General features: G+C 41.7%; 1 protein-coding gene across 4 annotated transcripts in view; it reads right to left on the bottom strand.

The window, feature by feature from the left end:
• Positions 1-21,098, bottom strand: part of COL19A1 (collagen type XIX alpha 1 chain) — a 188,577-nt gene that overhangs the window by 109,925 nt on the left and 57,554 nt on the right. For all 4 annotated transcript variants that reach the window (XM_053381239.1, XM_053381238.1, XM_053381236.1 and 1 more), the window contains exons 9-10: positions 20,665-20,718; positions 3,788-3,841 (exon numbers count right to left, since the gene is read on the bottom strand). In XM_053381239.1, the coding sequence (XP_053237214.1) occupies positions 3,788-3,841; positions 20,665-20,718 (108 nt within the window). The remainder of the gene's footprint in view (positions 1-3,787; positions 3,842-20,664; positions 20,719-21,098) is intronic.

Genomic DNA, 21,098 nt, shown 5'->3' with positions numbered 1-21,098 from the left:
GCATACTATTCTTGCATATCATTCTTTCATTTCAGTAAAAAATAATAATTTCAAAGCCCTTTATTGTTCTGCATAAATTTAATTCAGGCTCATTGTGTTACGGGGATGCTTGTGACCTGGGCTAATAAATTAAACAAGATGATATAAGGATCCAAGCTGAGAGGCTTCTTATTCTCCTTCCTGCTAGAGCGCATTCTGTCCCCTGAAAAGCTTTTTCAAAAAAATCAAGGAGTCCTCCAGAGTGATTTGTGAGGAGTTGCAGTCTGAAATGCAAATCCAGAGGTTCTGGCACTCTAGAACATGCCCTAGAGTGTCCAGATCAACATCAATTTCCCACGGGCATTTATCTATTTTGATAAAGACATTTTAAGATAGCAAGCACATTGCCAAATTGGTTTTGCCCAGGCCTGCAATATCTCTGCAAATTGTCTCTTTGACTGTATAGCTGATAGAAATATGCAACTGAGTGCACTTAGAATATTTTGCATCTATTAGAAAATATTTTGCATTCTAAGAGAATATTAATCTCTTAAATGGTTTTGCAAACGAAAAGAAGAGCCAGTGTACAAGTAGACTTGCAAAGACATCTTTTTTGTGTTTCCTATCTGCGTGTCTTTATTTTTTGAAGATTACTCAGATGCTTGTTTCTAAAATGAATGCTTCAAGGCATTTAAAACAGCTAAATCTTGAAGCAAATATGTGTGAAAAATCAAGAAAGAAATGTTTTTATTTACGTAACACTGCTTAGCAGGTGGTCTCAACAAATGTAACTTAGCTTAAAAGTCCTGAGAATGTTCTAGTAGGCTGTTAACAACCAAGTCAGTACTGGAAAAATGTTCTTTAAACACTTGTGACCACAAATGGCCATTTCATACATAATATGGGAGCAAATATAGGTTTGCCTCAAAATGTTCACACATAGTTGTTGATCCTGATGACTGCCTGTATGATAGACATTTGCATATTTAAGATGTATAACATTTAAGACACCTTTGTTTATAAAAGGAATTTGTATGGTGGCCTAAAGGCAAACCAGTACTGCATTAACACTAAACATACTGGTCTTGAGTCAAACAAGAGTGTAGCGCAAAACAGCCAAGCATTCCAATTCAGAGCTTTTTAATGAAACAAGCTCAGTTTTCACAATCCATTAAACAGCCCTTGCAAGGCTGAGACACTAACTTTGTAAAAATGAAACATTACTGTTCAGGTCCAGAAGTAACCCAGATTGTAAAAGTTGCCTCCGTATGCAAGTGTCAGTTTTATTCATTTCAATTTCAATCCTGATGAATTATTTGCTTTCTCTACCTCACAGAGAGTGAATATATTAAAAGAGTCTGCAATAAATACATAATATTGTGGAAATGCACACTCTGCAAGGGGCAGATGCTGTTGAAATAGTGAAGACTAAGGTTCTGTGAATGGAACAATAATGGTGTTATGAGTTTGAAGGGGGACCCCCCTAAACCCTAGAAATTAATAAATGGCAGGACTTTGATTATTTGGGATGTGAAGGGAGAAATACAAGCTAAAGAGGAATTCCTGAGCTAGCCTAGGCAAAATTGCCTGGCCAAGCTAGGGCTGTTGAGAAACAATACAGCGCCATTGACAACGCAAGAGAACTGTCCTTCCCCACACCCTGAGGTGTGAAAGGAGACTGGGGGTTTAGAAGGTTGTCAGGGTAGCTAGGTGTGAGGTGACAGGAAAAGTGTGTTTTAGGAAGGTGTTGTTATAGGAATTCTACGGTCTTATATATAAAAAATAAATGTTCATAAATATACAAGGTAAACACATACATAAGTATATAAACCATGTGTCTGAAATAGTACAGGAGAACAATCCTGAAGCCACTTTGACTCTCCCAAATTGACATCAAATATGTCTCTGGGAGGAGGAAGGAAATGGGAAAAGCTTTCCAATTGTATTTAGATTGTAGGGGCTTACACCTCCCTGTAAATACAGTCTGGCAAGTATCTGTTAAGCTGAGCACACTATCAATATGCATAAGAGATTCAGGAACTAAGTATTTACCATCTCAAAGGAATGGCCAGGCTCTCAGGCAATCAGATAAGGCATTATCAGGTATACTGGCAGACAGGAGAGAAGCAACACACTCAAATTTCTGCTGGGGAACACCTCTTTTGGGGGTGGTCTTGAGCTACAGGCTAGGCAATTTCAAGTCTATATAAGAGCTTGCACACCAATGTTCTGGGTTCCTCTCCTCCCTCCCTGCGTGGGGGATTGGGGGACCCTGCTGCAACAGTTTAATAAAGAACACGCTTACTAGCTGCTTTGCTCTGGTTGGCCTCTGTTATTTTCTCCTACCGATAGAGAACCTACTTAAGGACTCTATACGGGCTCTTAGATACCCCATAAGGGAAAGGGAGCAATATTTTTCTTATAAGTGTGCTGGCTGAGGTGGGCACAGCTGGGTGAGACCAACTCCACCCTGTTCACCCACCCAGGTTTCAGTGATACATGCCAGATCAGGCTCCTCAAAAAAAAAAGAAGAAAAAGAAGAAGTAAGGTGTGCTGAGAAGAAGGGAGAACAAACAGAGAAATCTTAGTATTTTAATTTTTATTATTGTGGTTGGTTTGGTGGTTTTTTAGAGCTACTTTAGGTCCATGGGGTCATGAAGAGTCGGACACAACTAAACGACTAAACAACAAATGCATTTAGAAAAGTACAAATAAACTAAAATAATTACATACTTAAAACCTATACTTTTATTTTTTAAAAATGGGAAATATCAGATCCGTTTTCTTTTCTTCAGAAAACAGTGAATGAGCTAGGTCTAAAGATTGGGTATGAGTATGTGCTTGCTAATATGTTAGCTTAGAACATTATCAGACTAGATACAGAGTCAGACAGACAATTTTCCACTACTTTTGTTTTTGAATACTTATTTTGACTAATCTTTCTACTCAATACATTCCATTATACAAGCAATTCATGCCTTGCATATTTTATCAGATTCCTTCCCCTCCTTCACGTAACAGCAATTGGCTTTGCGCTTTTACAGTGCCAATTCCAAATTTCATATAATCTCTCTTCCGTTTTAATATGATGACAATTTGTCTGTCACTTATTATGAAATAGAAAAGGCCTGTAATTTTTTTCCCAGGAAGACAGGGAGATCTTTTTATACTGAAGATGATCTGTTGAGCCATAAATAAGCAGTTGCCCCCTTAAGGTGGCATGGGGAGAGAGAGAGAACAAGATAATTTTTGCACTGTATGGTATGATTTTATTAAATGTACAAATGAAACAACACAGAGATGAGAAATGCCTACAACGTATATTGCAATATGGCATAGATAAGCAGGGACTACACATTAGCTCATTCTTATTCTGCGTTTTCCATGTTGAACTATCGAAGAATTTTTCGGTTGGCCCATTTTTTGGTTGGCCATGACAAGTCTTATGATTTACGTGTGTAAATGATTTTTTTCACCTCAGGTTGCGAAATGGCCTGTGTTAAGAGGCAGGGTGCAAGCAAGAGTCTATTCAGCAGCCTCAGCTTTTGTAGCTGACAGTCAAGGTCCCGGCCTCCCAAGACAGGTGGGAAAATCTGATTTGTCGGGTTTTTTAAAAAGTAGCTTCTACTATGTTTTTAAATGGTAACAAACATCAGTGTTAGTTTACATATATTAAACTATTTTGGTCCTCAGGATGTCAACAATATAAGACTCTTTTGCCAAATGTCCTAAATTTTTTTTTTTACGTTTAATAGCACCAATTGAATTATATCACTGCAACTCGTGAGGTCAGAGGCAGGAAACTCACCTTCTCACCGGGAAAACCAGGGGTGCCATTTTCTCCTTTAGCTCCTTCTTCACCCTGTAAAATAAATTGTAGACAGATTCGTCAGCTTGTCCAAGTTGTTCTTTAAGAAAACATTCAGCCCCTCAAAAGTTTGATTCTGCTTTATTTTTTATTCCATTATTTTTACTGAACAAGAACAGCAAAAGAGTACCACAAGCTGAGAGACACAGCCAAGAGACTTCCTGCTAAGATGGAGATGGGATCAGACACGCCTAGATGAGCTGCCTTTTCAAGCTGTGTTTCTCGGTGCCTAAAAGCAAATGTACCTCTTTTGAATCCTTCTGAACCTCACTGAAGGCAGATGGGTGGCATTCACACCTTAATCTCCTTCATTAACTGTGCTAATGGGCCATAATTCTGCAGTTCCCCAAGGGCCTAAGGCTGCCTCCCCACCAGGGCCTAAGAGCACTATTCCCCCAACTCTGCTTCAGAAGAAGCAAAGGAGGGTTTTCTTCTGCACTTTAAAAAAAATGGCAGCAGATTTAAAAACAATATTAAAAAATCAGTGGATGTGCTACAGATCTCAGTGGATACAATAAACAACCATTTGGGAATAGGTGAAACAAGGCTGGCACAAAGGACTGGGGGAGAGAGATCATTAATATACGAGGCCCTATAGGCTGATATCAAGGCTGCTTGTGAAAAACCTCAAACTCTCACCAGAACAATTTGGGAATTATTGGGAACCCCACAAATTTCATTGGCTCTCCATTGCATGCTGTTTTGGATTTATCCCTTGAATTAGATATCAAGCTCCTAGATCTTTTATCTCACACACAGGAAGGAGGCCACTCCTATAGCCTTTGCTGTAATTCCTCCAATTCCCCACCAAGGAAGATATTCTCAAATATGCAAGAGAGAAGGGAATGTTTCATTGGGTTGACTGTAATAATGTGTGTATTATGATATTCCCCAACCACCCAAAAAAGGTGGTTGAGAGTTGTTTTCAGAGGTATGCCAGATGGCAAGAGACAGAAACACAAGCTTTTACATTTGACATCCAGAAATCTTTTGTCTTTGACATGCAGGCCACATAAGGACCTTCCGCAATGCAGCATCAGTCGAGGACTTCCTTACGCAACACCCAGCTGAAGAGTGATGTGAAATACACCATGCTAATTTCCTTCAAACATATGGCTTGATGTTATCTCTTGGGACAAAGGCTGAACAGACAGCCTCTCCTGCCATAACATTTTATCTCTCTTTTGTTGGAATTCCCTTTACGCTTTCTCCATCCTGCCCCCTCCACACCTCGCACAATATCTTCATTCCTTTTTCAGTTCCTTCAATTCACTTCTAACATAAGAATTTGTGGGGTGCCGGTGGCTGCTGGTCATAATACCCTTTTCACTTTCATCATACCATCCTTGGCTTGCTTGCTTGATCTCATCTCTCTTTCACCACACGCACACTGTACCAACCCCAACTCACTTTTATCCTAGTTGTTATATGTGAAATGGGTATTAACTGGAATAGGACTGTGATTATTTCAGAGTTGGTCTTTGTAGGCATGTGCAATGTTAAACTGATAAAATGTAAAGGCCCCAGGATGGTTTTACTTTTCCTTCCTCCCTTCCTGCTGTAATGATGTTGAATAGGCACATTTCAGCTTTGGTTCCCCACAGCCTCTCACTTTTGATAGCTTGGCACGGCCAAGTTTGGGGCCAAGTTTGTTGGCAGGCTGGAACAACCTCTCCCTTTGTAATATTGGATGGATTGGTGCTCCTTCCCTGGAAGAACATTAGGAAATTTGTGTTTCAAGGCAAGAAGCAAGTCCCACTCCTATAATCTTTATAGTTTAATCTTTCTTTATTATTATTATTACTCCCTCCCTTTTTAAAGATAATTTATCAACTGTTTTCCTTCCCAATAATTTTTTTTAGATCTGACCGGGATAACATGTTACAGATAGTGTTGCTAATGTCTTAACATTTTTGTTTCTTCTTATATGTGAAGAATATTACCTAGTTTTCTATTCCCATTGCCTCCACCTCTGCAAATTTTTACGTAAGAATTAGCCTTCTCGGGCCTAAAAACAAATAGTGAATCCTGAAATTGATGGGGCTCATCTCTCTGTTGTACTCCCCCAGTACACTAATTTTCAGAGAATACTGCTATGCCTACCTCTCCAATTTCCATGAATTTCCTGGGGCACCTCGTTAAATATAAACTAGTGTTAACCACAGGTTTAAAACATTGAGAGCAGAAATTGTCCTCAGTGAAGACAGCCACATTCCTAAAACAGGCAGGCATACGTTATGCAAGTGCTGAGTAAGTGAGGCTTATGACTGTGATCTCTCTTAAAAAAAACCAAAGGGGTAGTTATCCTGCTTTGCAAATCTTAAACTTTGCAACTAGAGAAGGAAATCAAGGACCCTGAGGGTTGTTATATATTACATTGCTAGCTAAAAATTAGCAATCATAAATATTTATGACCCCAATGTAGACTTCCGATCACAATTTCACGACTATTTTCAACATCTACAGGTGCTGTCCTATGACCATTTAATCATAACGGGAGATTTTTATTTTATCCTAAATAATGTTTTGGACTGTAATACCTTTCTTCTGCATGCAACATCACAGACTAGTTTGCCAATATTACAAAAGTACAAGTCATAGATATTAAATATAGTGGTACCTCGCGTATGTAACCTGAAGCGTATGTAACCCGAGGTACCACTGTACTCTAGTGAGTCAGACTATACATTTCTCTCTACTGTAACCAAAATTGTTTTAGGCCAGATTACAGTATTTTCAGATATCCAAGACTTTGATCTGTATGAAGGTTGCTTGCAAAATTGACAAAATAGCCAATTAAGACAACACAGCAGTTTTTTTCCAAAAATACAACTGGGCGTGTCTGTTCTTCCATGTCAAAGAGGCAGCTCAATTCATCACATTTGAATGATCAGGGCTTCAATACACAAATGCATACAGAACTGATTGACTTTCTTTTTTCAAATTAATCAAGGTTCAATCTCTTCCAAGGCCAGGATAATGGATGCTGCTAGGGAAAAATGGGAAAATAACTCTTTAATGCTACATGAAGTTCATCCCAGTCCTGTCCACTGCAAAATATAAGCCAAGCCCCCCCCCCAAAAAAACCTATATAGCAACAACAACAGAATTTACATTAACCATAGGTAGGCAAACTAAGGCCCGGGGGCCAGATCCGGCCCAATCGCCTTCTAAATCCGGCCCGCAGACGGTCCAGGAATCAGCGAGTTTTTAAATGAGTAGAATGTGTCCTTTTATTTAAAATGCATCTCTGGGTCTGGCCCCCCACAAGGTCTGAGGGACAGTGGACCAGCTCCCTGCTGAAAATGTTTGCTGACCCCTGAGTCATCAACCTATCAGAAGCAAAGTTACTGGAATAAGGTGGGGGGGGGAAACCTAGTAAATTCTTGCCCTACTGACACCTTCAGCATATAAAATCTACAAACATAACTCCTGCAGTTAGAAGGACAGAGACAAGCACAACATAAATTGGAAATGCAGTTCTTCAAACTATAAAGAAAAAAGTAGGGGTTAATGTTGAAAAACTAAATTGACTTTTTTCCAAAATCATAAGTTCACTTTCTCAGTTAGTATATGAATTCATGGTCTCTTGGCATTTGATACACGCAAATATCTGTATGAAGTGCATTTGATTAGGTGACACAGGAGGGGGATCCACTTGTACATTGTAGATTACAAAATCCCAGTGCTAACTTTCAGTTTGCTGCAGAGAACAACTCAATGCTGAATACAAAAGGCCATACTTGTTCCAATTTTAAGAATTTAGTGCTTTCACAAAACTATTGAAATAATATGTAAAACCCACTGTCCATTTGTATGTATAATGATAATTAAACTGTATGAGCCTACCATACACTACTTTTGAAACTGGAGATAAACCCCGTGTGTTATATAGTACAGTACTTTCTTCAGCAAGAAAGCCTTCTGATCACAATATTGTAAAATAAATATTTTAAAGGCCACCTCACAATAGTCTTTAGAAACAATTGTCTAAGGAAGAGATTCCCTTCTGCATGTTTCACAGACTTCAGGAATTATATAGCCTGGGGAACTGTCCACTAGTGTGCTAATAATATCATATGTTTCAGTTAATCTGGAATTAAAGGAAAACAAGAAAGCAGTATTCTAGTACACAATAATAATATTAATAATGACAAGCCACATATGTTTGCCTTCTAATGCATAAATAAATGAAAAAGGTTTTGCTGGTATTATGAAACTAATCTGATTCTGAAGGCACTTCTTGCATGATAAATGTTTATACCCCTCTGCCCTATTGCTTTACATTGTTGAGAATGTCATATATTGCATTATTCTAATATATGGGCTAATCTGTTCAGACTGTTTGGTTAAAGTGGTATTTCAGGAGGCTGAATTAAATGTGAGTGTTCAAAAGAAAAAGGAATTTCAAATTTAAGCTACATGTGGATTTGATTCCTGGCTTCTGCCATTATATCGTAGATGGAACAACCGCTGTGGATTTGATGTGCTTGAGGGTTACCTCACCAACACAATGAGTCAGATATTTCATTAGAAGCAGGTCTCTGAGGTATAAATGGCTTATATTTCTGAAATGCCTCCTCCTTTTGAATCAGAATTATCTTTAGGTTGCGTCCAACCCTAAAATCACATGAATCATTAGGACATAATTTAGCTGACTTACCTCAGTGAATATTGTTTATACATGCAACACACCCCATTACAGAAAAAAAGTTTTGAAATATTAAGACACATTGGGTTGGATGTAGAGTATTTGTGTGGAACTCTGCACACGGATGGTCCTGCTACGAGGAAGGGTTGGTTTCTAATTCCTCCTTTCCTTGACAAGCTGCCCTGGAAGGTTAGGAGACCTTTCAGAACAATGTAGGAGATGGTTTGAAAAGTTGCATTGGGAAGTGTAAATAAGCAAAAATCACCTGCCGTCCTGCTGCTGGGTGTTTCAGTCCCTTCTGTAAATGGAATGAGCCCTTCAGGGACAGTCCGGACTCATGCCAGACTCTATTAAGATTCTACTGATGCTCATAAAGTTAAGTAAAACAGGTGAGATGAGATAAATAGCTGTTTGTGAAAGGAAAGCTGAGTCTGTTAGAATACCTCTTGGGATAAGCAACCGCCCATAAGGCTAGGGTATGGTTTGATTCTTTGCTAGTCTGAACAACAGCAGTTGCATATAAATGATGGAAAGCAATTAGGCAAGCAATCGAGTTAATATTTTCTAAAAATAAGGCATTTTTGCAAGTCACTACTTCTTTATATACACTAAATTGCCTCCATGAGCTACATCCTGCTGCTTTTATACCTGTCTTCCTGAAATCACAGCATTCATCTGCAGAAACTCAAAGGGCTGCACCTGTAAAAACCAGCTGGCACCACTTATTTATTGGCATGTGAGCAGGGGGCGGGGGGGGGGGGGTGAGAGCAAATCAAGCAAAATGAGCTGCACATGCTTGCACTCATTCCAGAAATTCACACCCAGTGAATTGAAGTAATGATGTTTAGTGTTTCTCAGTGAAACGGTTTTGAATGCAGACATACTAAGTTGGTTCAGTCACCAGCAGCAGGATGAAATCCTGATTATGTTTATTAGCAACTGCCACCAGCACTTAGGAAAGGAAGAAGAGAGGGTGAGCAGAAATTAATCATGTCAGTTTCTGTGACTGCCCACGGAATGAGCATTACATCATATTTTGCTTCCTGTGCTGCTTCCAGCTATTTTAAGAGAGCTCCTAACCATTTCGTCGTCTCTTGAAATGTATTTTTACACACTGCATACTCTGAATTCATGCAGTTCTATGTCTGCTATTCTTTTTTTATTACAAAAAAAGACTTTAGTGTGACTAACTAGAAACCATGCTAAATATACACAGCTGCTTCATGACAACAGTAAATCAACTTCCCCTCCCCTTAAGCCTTTAAGATAACTATGGACTACAGCAAATTAGATCATGAAGTTATGCCTACATCATGTAATTGTCCCTTTAATAAGCAGAGGCCAGACTCAAATCGAACAAGCTCTTCAGTCCATGCACAGCTGAACTAGGTTCAGGGCAGCCAACATTTGACCCATGAGGCAGTTTGTGTGCTATATGGGGTTCATACCACCCTGAGCATTTTATTTAACCCGCTCACCCCCTTTTGATTATCTATTTATTAAGATTCCTGTAAGTCATATAAGAATGTAGAGTAAATTGTTAAAACTTCTTTCAAAGTTTTTACGGACTGTCTATTAGTTCCTATGGTATTAGTCATTCCTAGACCCTCCAACGATGATTCACATTCCTATAAACCAGGGAAGGCTTCTAATCCCTTTGCTGCAACCTTTTAACTCTAGGGTCCCCAATGGGACCCTTGAGGTCTTGGTGCCTGTGAAGCCTCTGAGCTCCCCCCATGGCCCTTATCATCACGAGGTGGTGAGGATTGTTATAGAACTGAAGGAGGCAGCTAGGAGGGCAATGGTCTCCCCAACTTCCCCTCTGAAATCTATGTGATTTTCAAGGCTCGGGCTGCAATCTGAGCAGCCAAACAGAAAGTAGACTGAGCAACTAAGAAGCTAAGAGGGAAAGTGGAGCGATATGGAAGACTTCAGGGGAGTAAAACAGAGCAACTGGGGGAGGCAGGGAGAACAAAGTGGGGTGTCACAGGAGAAGAGAATGAACTGTCAGAGGAATGGAGAAGGCAATGATATGCACACTCAGATATGTTAGATCCAGTGTGTGCATGTGCATGTAGGGAGATGGAAGAGAAGCAACCATGACGATCTCAAAAATCTCAATGTGTCCACTGGCCCAATAATGTGTCACCTTTCTCAATGAATTTTGTTCATACGTGCCACACACCCCAGTACAGAGAAACAGGTTCCTCCAACCTAAGGTAGCAGAATGGATTGTACCGCTTCAGACTACGGGTGGAGGATATTGGTTCTGAATGCCCTGCTATGGATGGATGAATTTATTTATATATTTATTTTATTTTTATTCCACCTTTCATCCCCAAAGAGCCCAGTGTGACAAACAAATCAATAATAAAAACAATTCTTAAAAACTTTTAAAGAAAGAACCGTTTAAAGATTCTCTCAACCAGTGTGTGTTGCCAACAACAGTGACTTCAGCTATCAAACACTTAGGTAAGCAGGAATGTCATAAATTCCAGCTGAAAGTCAATAATGAGGGAGACAGACACACCTTACCAGTGAGGGCAGTCTACAGCAATGGGACCATCAATGAAAAGACCTTGTCATTGGTCAATGCCAAGCCCCAGTGACAGCACCACCAGTAAGAACTGACCTGCCAACCATAGGATCTAATATTGTTGACATTGGGGAAGGCAGTTTTGGGTACCTGGCTCCCAAGCCATTTAGAACTTTATATGCTAGTACTAACACCTTAAATTTCGGCTTAGTAGCTCACTGGCAGCCAATGCAGCATTTTCATGACCAGTGACAATTATCAGCTTCAGTCTCCAAAACATATTCGAGGGCAGCCCCACAAACAGCCCAAGTAACAAAGTACCACAAAAGGTGTCTGTCCAGATTAATTATTCTCTCCCAGTCTCTTTCATTCTGCACTAGTTTTCTATTTTCAAGTAATTTCTTTTTTGAATGTAAAGAAAACACTTATAAATGTAATTCCTGACATGAAGCCTGAATTGATGCAGTCCATTCTAGCAGCACCTTGTTCTGTCATCTCAAAGGTCACCCAGAGCTTTGGACTAAATCAACCTTCCTCAACCTGGTGTCTTCCAATGGCCAGAGATGATGGGAGTTATTGTCAAAAACATCTGGGGGTGCACAAGGTTGGGGACGGCTAGACTATAGCTTCAGTCCTACGGATCTGTTAAATATGCCTAGCTGCATTCAAAGAAATTTGATTTCATTTCAAATAAATGTGTTTGGCATTGAGCTGTCAGTGTGTTAACTGCAGGTTTTGCTTTGTTTTTTAAATCAACGTAACTGAAACTCCCAGAAGAAATATGGAAGGAAAGAACGATACAAGACAGGAAGAAGGGGTCAAACAAAAAGAAACATAGCATGGGTCCATGAAAGGTAGAATATGTCAAAGTAATCTGGAAAAGATAATTGGTTTTCTGGACAAGGGCAATGCAGTCAGTTTAGTCTGTTTAGATTTCAGCAAAGCATCTGATATTGCGCCATATGGGAGATCTCTACCTAAATTGGAAATCATGGACTGTAAGGTAGCACTGTGGATGGATAGATAAGAAACTGGTTAAAACAATACTCAAAGGGCTGCACAGAAAGGCAATTTTTTCACATTGCAGAGTGTGTATACATCAAAGTTCAGCTCTGGAAAACTTATTTACATTCAGATGACTGGTAGGGGGAGTAGGCGGATGTTGAGGAAATCTGATATACAGTTGGAATATGCTGGTGAAATTAGGAGGCATAATGAACATAACTGAGGGTCATCGGAGTATCAGAAACGGGATGAGATATAATTATGATATCGCCATGTTTTTGACATTAGTAATACTTCAGTCTGCACTTAGAAATTATGAACTGGAAATGGAGTAAAGGAAAGCTCCATTGAAGATAAGTACTAAGGGCCGCCAATATTATTCCTCTAAATAGTGAATTTCCGTTCAAGCGATATGCAGCAATGTTCACAGGGTTAAATAAGCTATCATGATACAAGAGCAAAGGAGGACTTCAAAAAAGAAGTTAACAAGACAGGAGCTAAAGTGCATGTATTATATACCCAACAAATGTCACAGAGCAGCAGATATCAAAGAAAACAGAGAAAAAGATACCCTCCCCACAAAAAAACCCCAACCCTCAGTTAGTGGGATCCAGGCTTATTCATGCACAACTGGAAGAATTTCTTCCATTTTCACAAGGAATCCGGGATTCAGCAGAGGCTCTATGCTGGAGGAAGGTGGGGTGGCAATTATTGCCAATACTGCAGTCTCTCTGCAGTCCCCAGTACAACCTCTCTTGCTCTCCCAGAGGGTCCCCAACCATCTTTTCAGCAGGCAAAGGGGCAAGGAAGAATCAGCAAAAATTGTCACCCCACACCATCTTTCCCAACACCAATGGTAAACTGCTGAGCACAAGTGAGGACCCAACTCAATTCCCACATAACACAAACAAGCAGGACTGAGGCATAACTCCACCTGATAAAGCACAGGACTCTATGGAGAGAAGGAGGGATTGTAATAAATGACATGCATGTCCCAGATGGATATTGGGTATTGGTTGGTTGTGGTTAAGTGGGGGACTAATTATTCTGTTACTCTGATAGAGTTTATTCTGAAATTACTGTACTGATACACAAGTATCCAGTCCAAAAAGTATGTTATTTGGTTGTAAGTTGCTTTCATAGAATCATAGAATCATAGAATCATAGAGTTGGAAGAGACCACAAGGGCCATCGAGTCCAACCCCCTGCCAAGCAGGAAACACCATCAGAGCACTCCTGACATATGGTTGTCAAGCCTCTGCTTAAAGACCTCCAAAGAAGGAGACTCCACCACACTCCTTGGCAGCAAATTCCACTGTCGAACAGCTCTTACTGTCAGGAAGTTCTTCCTAATGTTTAGGTGGAATCTTCTTTCTTGTAGTTTGGATCCATTGCTCCGTGTCCGCTTCTCTGGAGCAGCAGAAAACAACCTTTCTCCCTCCTCTATGTGACATCCTTTTATATATTTGAACATGGCTATCATATCACCCCTTAACCTCCTCTTCTCCAGGCTAAACATGCCCAGCTCCCTTAGCCGTTCCTCATAAGGCATCGTTTCCAGGCCTTTGACCATTTTGGTTGCCCTCCTCTGGACACGTTCCAGTTTGTCAATGTCCTTCTTGAACTGTGGTGCCCAGAACTGGACACAGTACTCCAGGTGAGGTCTGACCAGAGCAGAATACAGTGGCACTATTACTTCCCTTGATCTAGATGCTATACTCCTATTGATGCAGCCCAGAATTGCATTGGCTTTTTTAGTTGCCGCGTCACACTGTTGGCTCATGTCAAGTTTGTGGTCAACCAAGACTCCTAGATCCTTTTCACATGTAGTGCTCTCAAGCCAGGTGTCACCCATCTTGTATTTGTGCCTCTCATTTTTTTTGCCCAAGTGCAATACTTTACATTTCTCCCTGTTAAAATTCATCTTGTTTGTTTTGGCCCAGTTCTCTAATCTGTCAAGGTCGTTTTGAAGTGTGATCCTGTCCTCTGGGGTGTTAGCCACCCCTCCCAGTTTGGTGTCATCTGCAAATTTGATCAGGATGCCCTTGAGTCCATCATCCAAGTCGTTGATAAAGATGTTGAATAAGACCGGGCCCAAGACAGAACCCTGTGGCACCCCACTAGTCACTCTTCTCCAGGAAGAGGAACCATTGATGAGCACCCTTTGGGTTCGGTCAGTCAGCCAGTTACAAATCCACCGAGTGGTAGCATAGTCAAGACCGCATTTTACCAGCTTCTTTACAAGAATATCATGGGGCACCTTGTCAAATGCCTTGCTGAAATCAAGGTAGGCTACATCCACTGCGTTCCCTTCATCTACCAGGCTTGTAATTCTGTCAAAAAACGAGATCAGGTTAGTCTGACATGACTTATTTTTCAGAAATCCATGCTGACTATTGGTGATCACAGCATTCCTTTCTAGGTGCTCACAGACTGTTTGCTTAATGATCTGCTCCAGAATCTTCCCTGGTATTGATGTCAGACTGACTGGGCGGTAATTATTTGGGTCCTCTCTTTTCCCCTTTTTGAAAATAGGGACAACATTTGCCCTCCTCCAGTCTGCCGGGACTTCGCCTGTTCTCCAGGAATTCTCAAAGATGACTGCCAGTGGTTCTGAAATCACATCTGCCAGCTCTTTTAATACTCTTGGATGCAGTTCATCTGGCCCTGGAGACTTGAATACATCTAGACTAGCCAAGTATTCTTGTACTATCTCCTTAGTTATTCTGGGCTGTGTTTCCTCTGCTGAATCATTTGCTCCAAATTCTTCAGGTCGGGCATTGTTTTCTTTATCGGAGAAGACTGAGGCAAAGAAGGCATTGAGGAGTTCAGCCCTTTCTGTGTCCCCTGTTTGCATTTCACCATCTTCTCCTCTGAGTGACCCCACTGTTTCTTTGTTCTTCCTTTTGCTACGAACATACCCATAAAAGCCTTTTTTGTTGCTTTTAACCTCTCTAGCAAGCCTGAGTTCATTCTGTGCTTTAGCTTTTCTGACTTTGTGTCTACACGTGCTGGCTGTTTGTTTGAATTCCTCTTTGGTGGTTTCCCCCCTTTTCCATTTTTTGTACACATCCTTTTTTAATCTTAACTCAGTTAAAAGTTCTTTAGATAGCCACCCTGGCTTCTTTAGGCACCTTCCATGTTTCCGTCTCATTGGTATTGCCTGAAGTTGTGCTTTTACTATCTCCCTCTTAACAAACTCCCAGCCATCATGAACTCCCTTTCCTTTTAGTATTACTGTCCATGGGATCTCACCAAGCACTTCCCTAAGTTTTATGAAGTCGGCTTTCTTAAAGTCGAGAAATTGAGTCCTAGTATGCTTGGCTGCTCCTTTCCGCTGTATAGTAAACTTCAGAAGAGCATGATCACTCGCGCCTAATGATCCTTCCACTTCTACCCCACTAACCAGGTCATCAACATTGGTTAGGACCAGATCTAAAATGGCTGTTCCTCTTGTTGCTTCTCCCACTTTCTGGACAATGAAGTTGTCTGCAAGGCCAGTGAGGAATCTGTTTGACCTCATGCTCTTGGCTGAGTTTGACATCCAACAAATATCCGGGTAATTGAAGTCCCCCATTACTACTATCTCCCTTCCTTTTGCATGCTTGGCCATCTGTTCCAGGAAGGCATCATCTATGTCCTCCGTTTGGCTTGGGGATCTATAGTAAACTCCCACAATGAGGTCACTGTTATTCTTCTCTCCCTTAATTTTGACCCAAATGCTCTCACTTTGGCTTTGAGGTTCTAAATCTTGGATCTCTTCACAGGTATACACATCCCTGACATATAACGCCACTCCTCCTCCTTTCTTGTCTGGTCTGTTTCTCTGAAATAGATTGTATCCCTCCATTATTACATTCCAATCGTGGGACTTATCCCACCAGGTTTCAGTGATTCCTATTATGTCATATTTAGTTTGCTGTACCAAGAGCTCAAGCTCATCTTGTTTATTTCCCATACTTTGCGCATTAGTGTACAGACATTGAAGTCCATTAATCATTCCCCCGTGTCTCTTATTTAAGGATTTTTTCCTCCCACCACTAGGTCTGCGTGCTGTTTGCTCCATTCGGTCTGTGACATTTGGATGATCATCTTCATCAATTGATAGACTCCTACCTTCAGGAGCACTGTCTCCCTCCCCCACATTAGTCAGTTTAAAGCCCTCCTGATGAGGTTTCTGAGATTTTTTGCAAAAACATTCCTCCCAACCGTTGTGAGGTGCAGCCCATCGCTTGCCAGAAGTCCATCTTCAAGAAACTGCATTCCGTGATCTAAGAATCCAAACCGTTCCTGTTTACACCATTTGCGAAGCCAGTTGTTCACTTCCACTATTTTTCCCTCTCTCCCTGGGCCACGTCGTTCAACTGGGAGGACAGATGAGATGACAATTTGTGCATTTAATTGCTTCAATTTCCTGCCCAGAGCCTCGTAATCTCTTTTGATCTTCTGGAGGCTATTGCTTGCAGTGTCATTGGTTCCCACATGAACCAAGAGGAAGGGGTATTTGTCAGTGGGTTTTATGATTCCTTGCAGTCGTTCAGTTACATCTTGGATCTTAGCCCCGGGGAGACAGCACACTTCCCGAGACATCTTGTCAGGCCCACAGATCACTGCTTCTGTTCCCCTCAGTAGGGAATCCCCTATCACCACTACACGCCTCCTCTTAGGTCTGGTCGGGGTTCTTCCGTGAGCTGTCCGTTCCAAGGTCGCCTGCACATTCCCTGAAGACTGCCTTTGCTGCTCGTCTTCATATACCTGATCGACTGTAATGAGGGAGAGATCCTCAAATGGAGTCTGCTCTTCGTCTTCCATGCTAGGGGAAAGGACCTCAAAGCGATTGCGTATTTCTAAACAATCAGAGCGAACCCTGGGCCTCCTACTTCTTTGAGTCACGTTTCTCCATATATCTGGCTCCTGTGTTGGTGAACTAGCCTCCTTCTCAGGGGAGTCCCCTGTCTCCTCCTTGGTGGAGACGGTGTGCTCTGTTGCTTCCAAGAAGAGCTCCAGCTCTCTAATTCTTTGGAGCGTAGCTACACGTTCCTCCAGTTGCTGAACTTTGTCTTTTAAGAGGGCAATCAACATGCAATTGCTGCAGGTAAAGCTGCCTGCAACCTTTGGCAAGATGGCAAACATTGCGCAGGAACCACAGGCGACTGCAGCTGTTCCCTCACCCTCCATCTTGAGAAGGTGTCGTTGGGGGTGACTACAGCGGTCCTCCATCATAAAAAGCGTGAAGACAGACAAATAAATCCCCCCAAATAAACCTATATCTCCCCCAACAAACGTTTGAGACTAGCTCCCCTAAATCTAAAAGATGGATCAAACTGCGCGCGCCGCTAGGCGCGCGCTGCTGCCCTACAAGCTCTGACAAGCTCCTCCCACAGCTAATCACCTACCTCAACAGAAGCCCTGCCCCCTCTGACCTTTGCACAGAGAAAGCAGCTAATCAGCCACAAGAAACTCACACAAGAAAACCCTTTTTGTTCCTTCTTCAGCTGCTGCCCTACAAGCTTTGGGTTGCCTTGAGCAAGATGAAACAACTAATGAATTTAGTAGTAGTAGTAGTAGTAGTAGTAGTAGTAATAATAATAATAATAATAATATACAGTAGGTAGGAAGCCATCAGAATCAGGGCAGTCTGAGCACAAAATGAAGGCTAGAGAGGACACAGATAGAATCTGTTCTTCAGCTTCAGTATTAGATCAGAACTAGTCTGGGGACAGGGCTGGGGACAGAGTCAAAGGAGGCATAAAACAAGGCCGGGGGCAGGAGAGGGCATAGTGAGGGTCACCAAGATGAGCTATAAGAATGGCCTTGAAGAGCAGCTTACATAAGAAAGGCATCGTCTTGTAGTGCTATTCCCAGATGGATTCTAGGCAAATAAAATGATGGCTGCTGGCAGTTTTCCAACATGTTCTGCATGTTGGTCCTTCATTTTGCCTCCCCCAGCAAAAAAAAAAAAGTCAGAATTACCCCACAACATCCATACACCCAAGTCAAACTTGCAAAATTGGGTGGGTTGTGATTTTTTATTGGTAACATACTAAAACTGTCTGAATACCTTCTACTGCTGGGACTTGAGGCAATAATAAGCCCTAACTACAACACTTTAGGAGCATCTACCCAAAGTACTGGAGTAGGGTCAGAGAACCTCCGGCCACAGGACAAACTTGGCTTGCTGGGGTTTCAAATGTGGCCCATGAGGCTGCTTCCCCCAAACCACGCCCACCTGTCCCACACCTAACGTCATATGTGACATCCGGGCCGACACACAATTAGGAGCCTTAAAATGCACTCCCAGTTGTGTGTTGGCAGGGGAAAGCAGGGCTCTGCTATCAGCTGATGAGTAGCAGAACTGAAGCCTGCTAGATTGCACTAGCAAGACCCCTGCATGGAACTCAGTCGCACAACCAATGATTGCAGAAAGCAGATTTTGGCTGTACCACCCATCAAGCTCATGGGCAGCAAAGCTGAAACTCAGGCAGTTCCTTGTGGGCTTTGGCTCTACCACCTATCAGCTGATGCGCAATAAAGCAGAAACCCCAAGGGCTTTAAAGTACTGCACAAGGCTCTTTTCAAGACTTCATGGTGCTTTCAGGTTCTGATTTCGGGGCTTCAATGTCCCGAATCAGCTGAGATCATTGTGTTATCAGGGGATGGGCAGGTGGGCCAAATTTGGCCCATGAGGATTTGGCCCACAGGGTGGAAACTGTTCCACATCCCTACACTAAAGCAGGATGGCCTAGAAACAAATATCAAGCTTCAAAAGCAGGAAAAATAAACTGCCTCCAACTGCTTCCAATCCTTGGAATGGGAGATTGCATGAGATGGCAATGAAACAACAAAAATAGGCCACAGTTTTGTTAAAGAGCTAGCAACAAAGGACGGTGTCAGTGGGGTCTCTGCATTTGTTAAATGCTGATTTTTATTTTTATTTTTTTTATCATTTTGCCCTGGTAAAAGGAAACACCACAAAGCTCCCTGAGGCTGATCTTGACAGGCTGGAAGCATAAACTCTTTATTGTATTCCGATAAGCAGATTGACAAGCAGAATAATGTGAAATTTGAAATAGCCCTTTCAGAGCTGAATTAGATTTGAAAGAACACCTGCATTCAAACTCAAGTAAAGATTTTTCAACCTGGCTTTGCTGCTTTCACCATATTAGATCCCTAAAACAGGTTCAGCCAATTATTTAAATGTACTCAAAGATGAGGAAAGTTTTGTGTGGTTTTTTTTTTAAAAAAAAAGGTCTCAGAAGCAAATTACAGTCATACCTCATGTTATGTCCTCTTCATGTTATGTTCTTTCAGGTTACATCCCGCGGCGACCCGGAAGTACCAGAAAGGGTTACTTCCAGGTTTCGATGCTTGCGCATGCACAGACGCGCAAAATGACATCACACTCATGTGCAGAAGTGGCGGATTGCAACTTGCGCATGCGCAGTTGCGCCGCTGCAGGTTGCGTTCCCTTCATGTTGTGAATAGGCCTCCGGAACGGATCCCATTCACAACCAGAGATACCACTGTAGTCCAACAGAAACTGAGGCAAATGCCCAGGGCTCAACCCTTTGCATTTTCAAGCAGGTGTAGGATAGACTCCTAGACACTTGTGCAAAGGGGAGGATCAAAGAAGGAGTAATCGGGCAGCATGTCCAATAAATTATGATATGTCAGAAACCCCGGGTTATTGTGATGTGTGAATGCACCTCTGACAATTATAAAGTGGAATCTGCCTTCATTTATATGAAAGATTAAATTCACCAGGCACTGAAAGAATGCTACATTAGATGGGATCCATCGTTATCATGTTCAAGGCAGCTTATAGAAGCAATACCTAAATAAATAATGTATAAATCCAAACCGAATCACAGCACTGCCAAAATCCAAGTCAACCAAAAGCTTTTACCAAGCAAATTGTTTTCCCCAGCCATCTAACAAAATATTAAAACTATTCTCAAGTACATATGTTTGAGCATTCTGCAATCGGGGGCCCCACAATAAATAAAGCCCTGCCCCTGGTAGCCACCTACCTAATGTATGAAGATGAAGGCACTGAGAGCAGAGCATCCATCAAAGAGCTCAGAGAGGTTCATATGGAGCAAGACAGTCCTTCAAATACCTGGATTCCATGCAGTCTAGAGTTGGGCAGAGGAATCCACTGGCTGTAGGAAGCCAGTGTAATTTATGTCAAAGTAAATTGTAACTTCCGCTGCGTTGCTATGTCATTGAGTTGGACGGGTTTTGAAATAGCGGGTCTTACTTTGCTTTTCAAAGGAAACCAGAATGTGCTGGATTCCTCCCCACTTCCACTTTCTCTAACATGTACAGTAAGACAATACAGTGGTACCTTGGTTTAAGAACAGTCTGGTTTAAGAATGATTCAGTTTACAAACTCCGCAAAACCAGAAATAGTGTCCTGGTTTGAGAACTTTACCTCGGTCTAAGAACGGAATCTGAACAGTGAAAGGGCACTGACGGCAGGAGGCCTCATTAGGGAAAGTGCACCTCAGTTTAAGAACGGTTTTGGTTTAAGAACGGACTTCCGGAATGGATTAAGTTTGTAAACTGAGGTACCACTGTATCAGTGTTGCCACCAGTGAAGCTTATATGAGGCTAGAATCTTACCTTTTCTCCTTTCTGTCCTGGCAAACCAGGTACTCCTGGCACACCTGCTTCTCCCTGTTTAAAGTAAAGCTTGAAATGTTTTATTCCAGCATCTTACATTAGAGAAGTAAGCAGTACGAGCAGTGCCTGGATAATAGTCATTCTCGATAATGCTAAAAGAAAACACAGAGTTCAGCCCTTTACCATTCAGCCTTGCTCATCTCTATGGTTACGTTACTGAGAAGAAAAAGTAGCACCTTTGTGACCTCAGCAGGTATTACAACAACTCTCACTGTTGCCTCAGGCCTTTTGTTTGTTTGTTTTTTGCTCCTTACCTTAAGTGCACTGATTACTGACTATGCAAGAGTTCTTGGCTGAAGTTTAGGAATGATATAATGCAGAGTTGGGGAACCTGTAACACTCCAGATGTTACAGAGTAAGCAAAGTTAACTCTT

The sequence above is a fragment of the Podarcis raffonei genome, chromosome 3 (genome assembly GCF_027172205.1).
Source record: "Podarcis raffonei isolate rPodRaf1 chromosome 3, rPodRaf1.pri, whole genome shotgun sequence".
In the NCBI taxonomy this organism is placed as follows: domain Eukaryota; kingdom Metazoa; phylum Chordata; class Lepidosauria; order Squamata; family Lacertidae; genus Podarcis; species Podarcis raffonei.
This window is presented reverse-complemented; position numbering and strand designations above follow the sequence as displayed.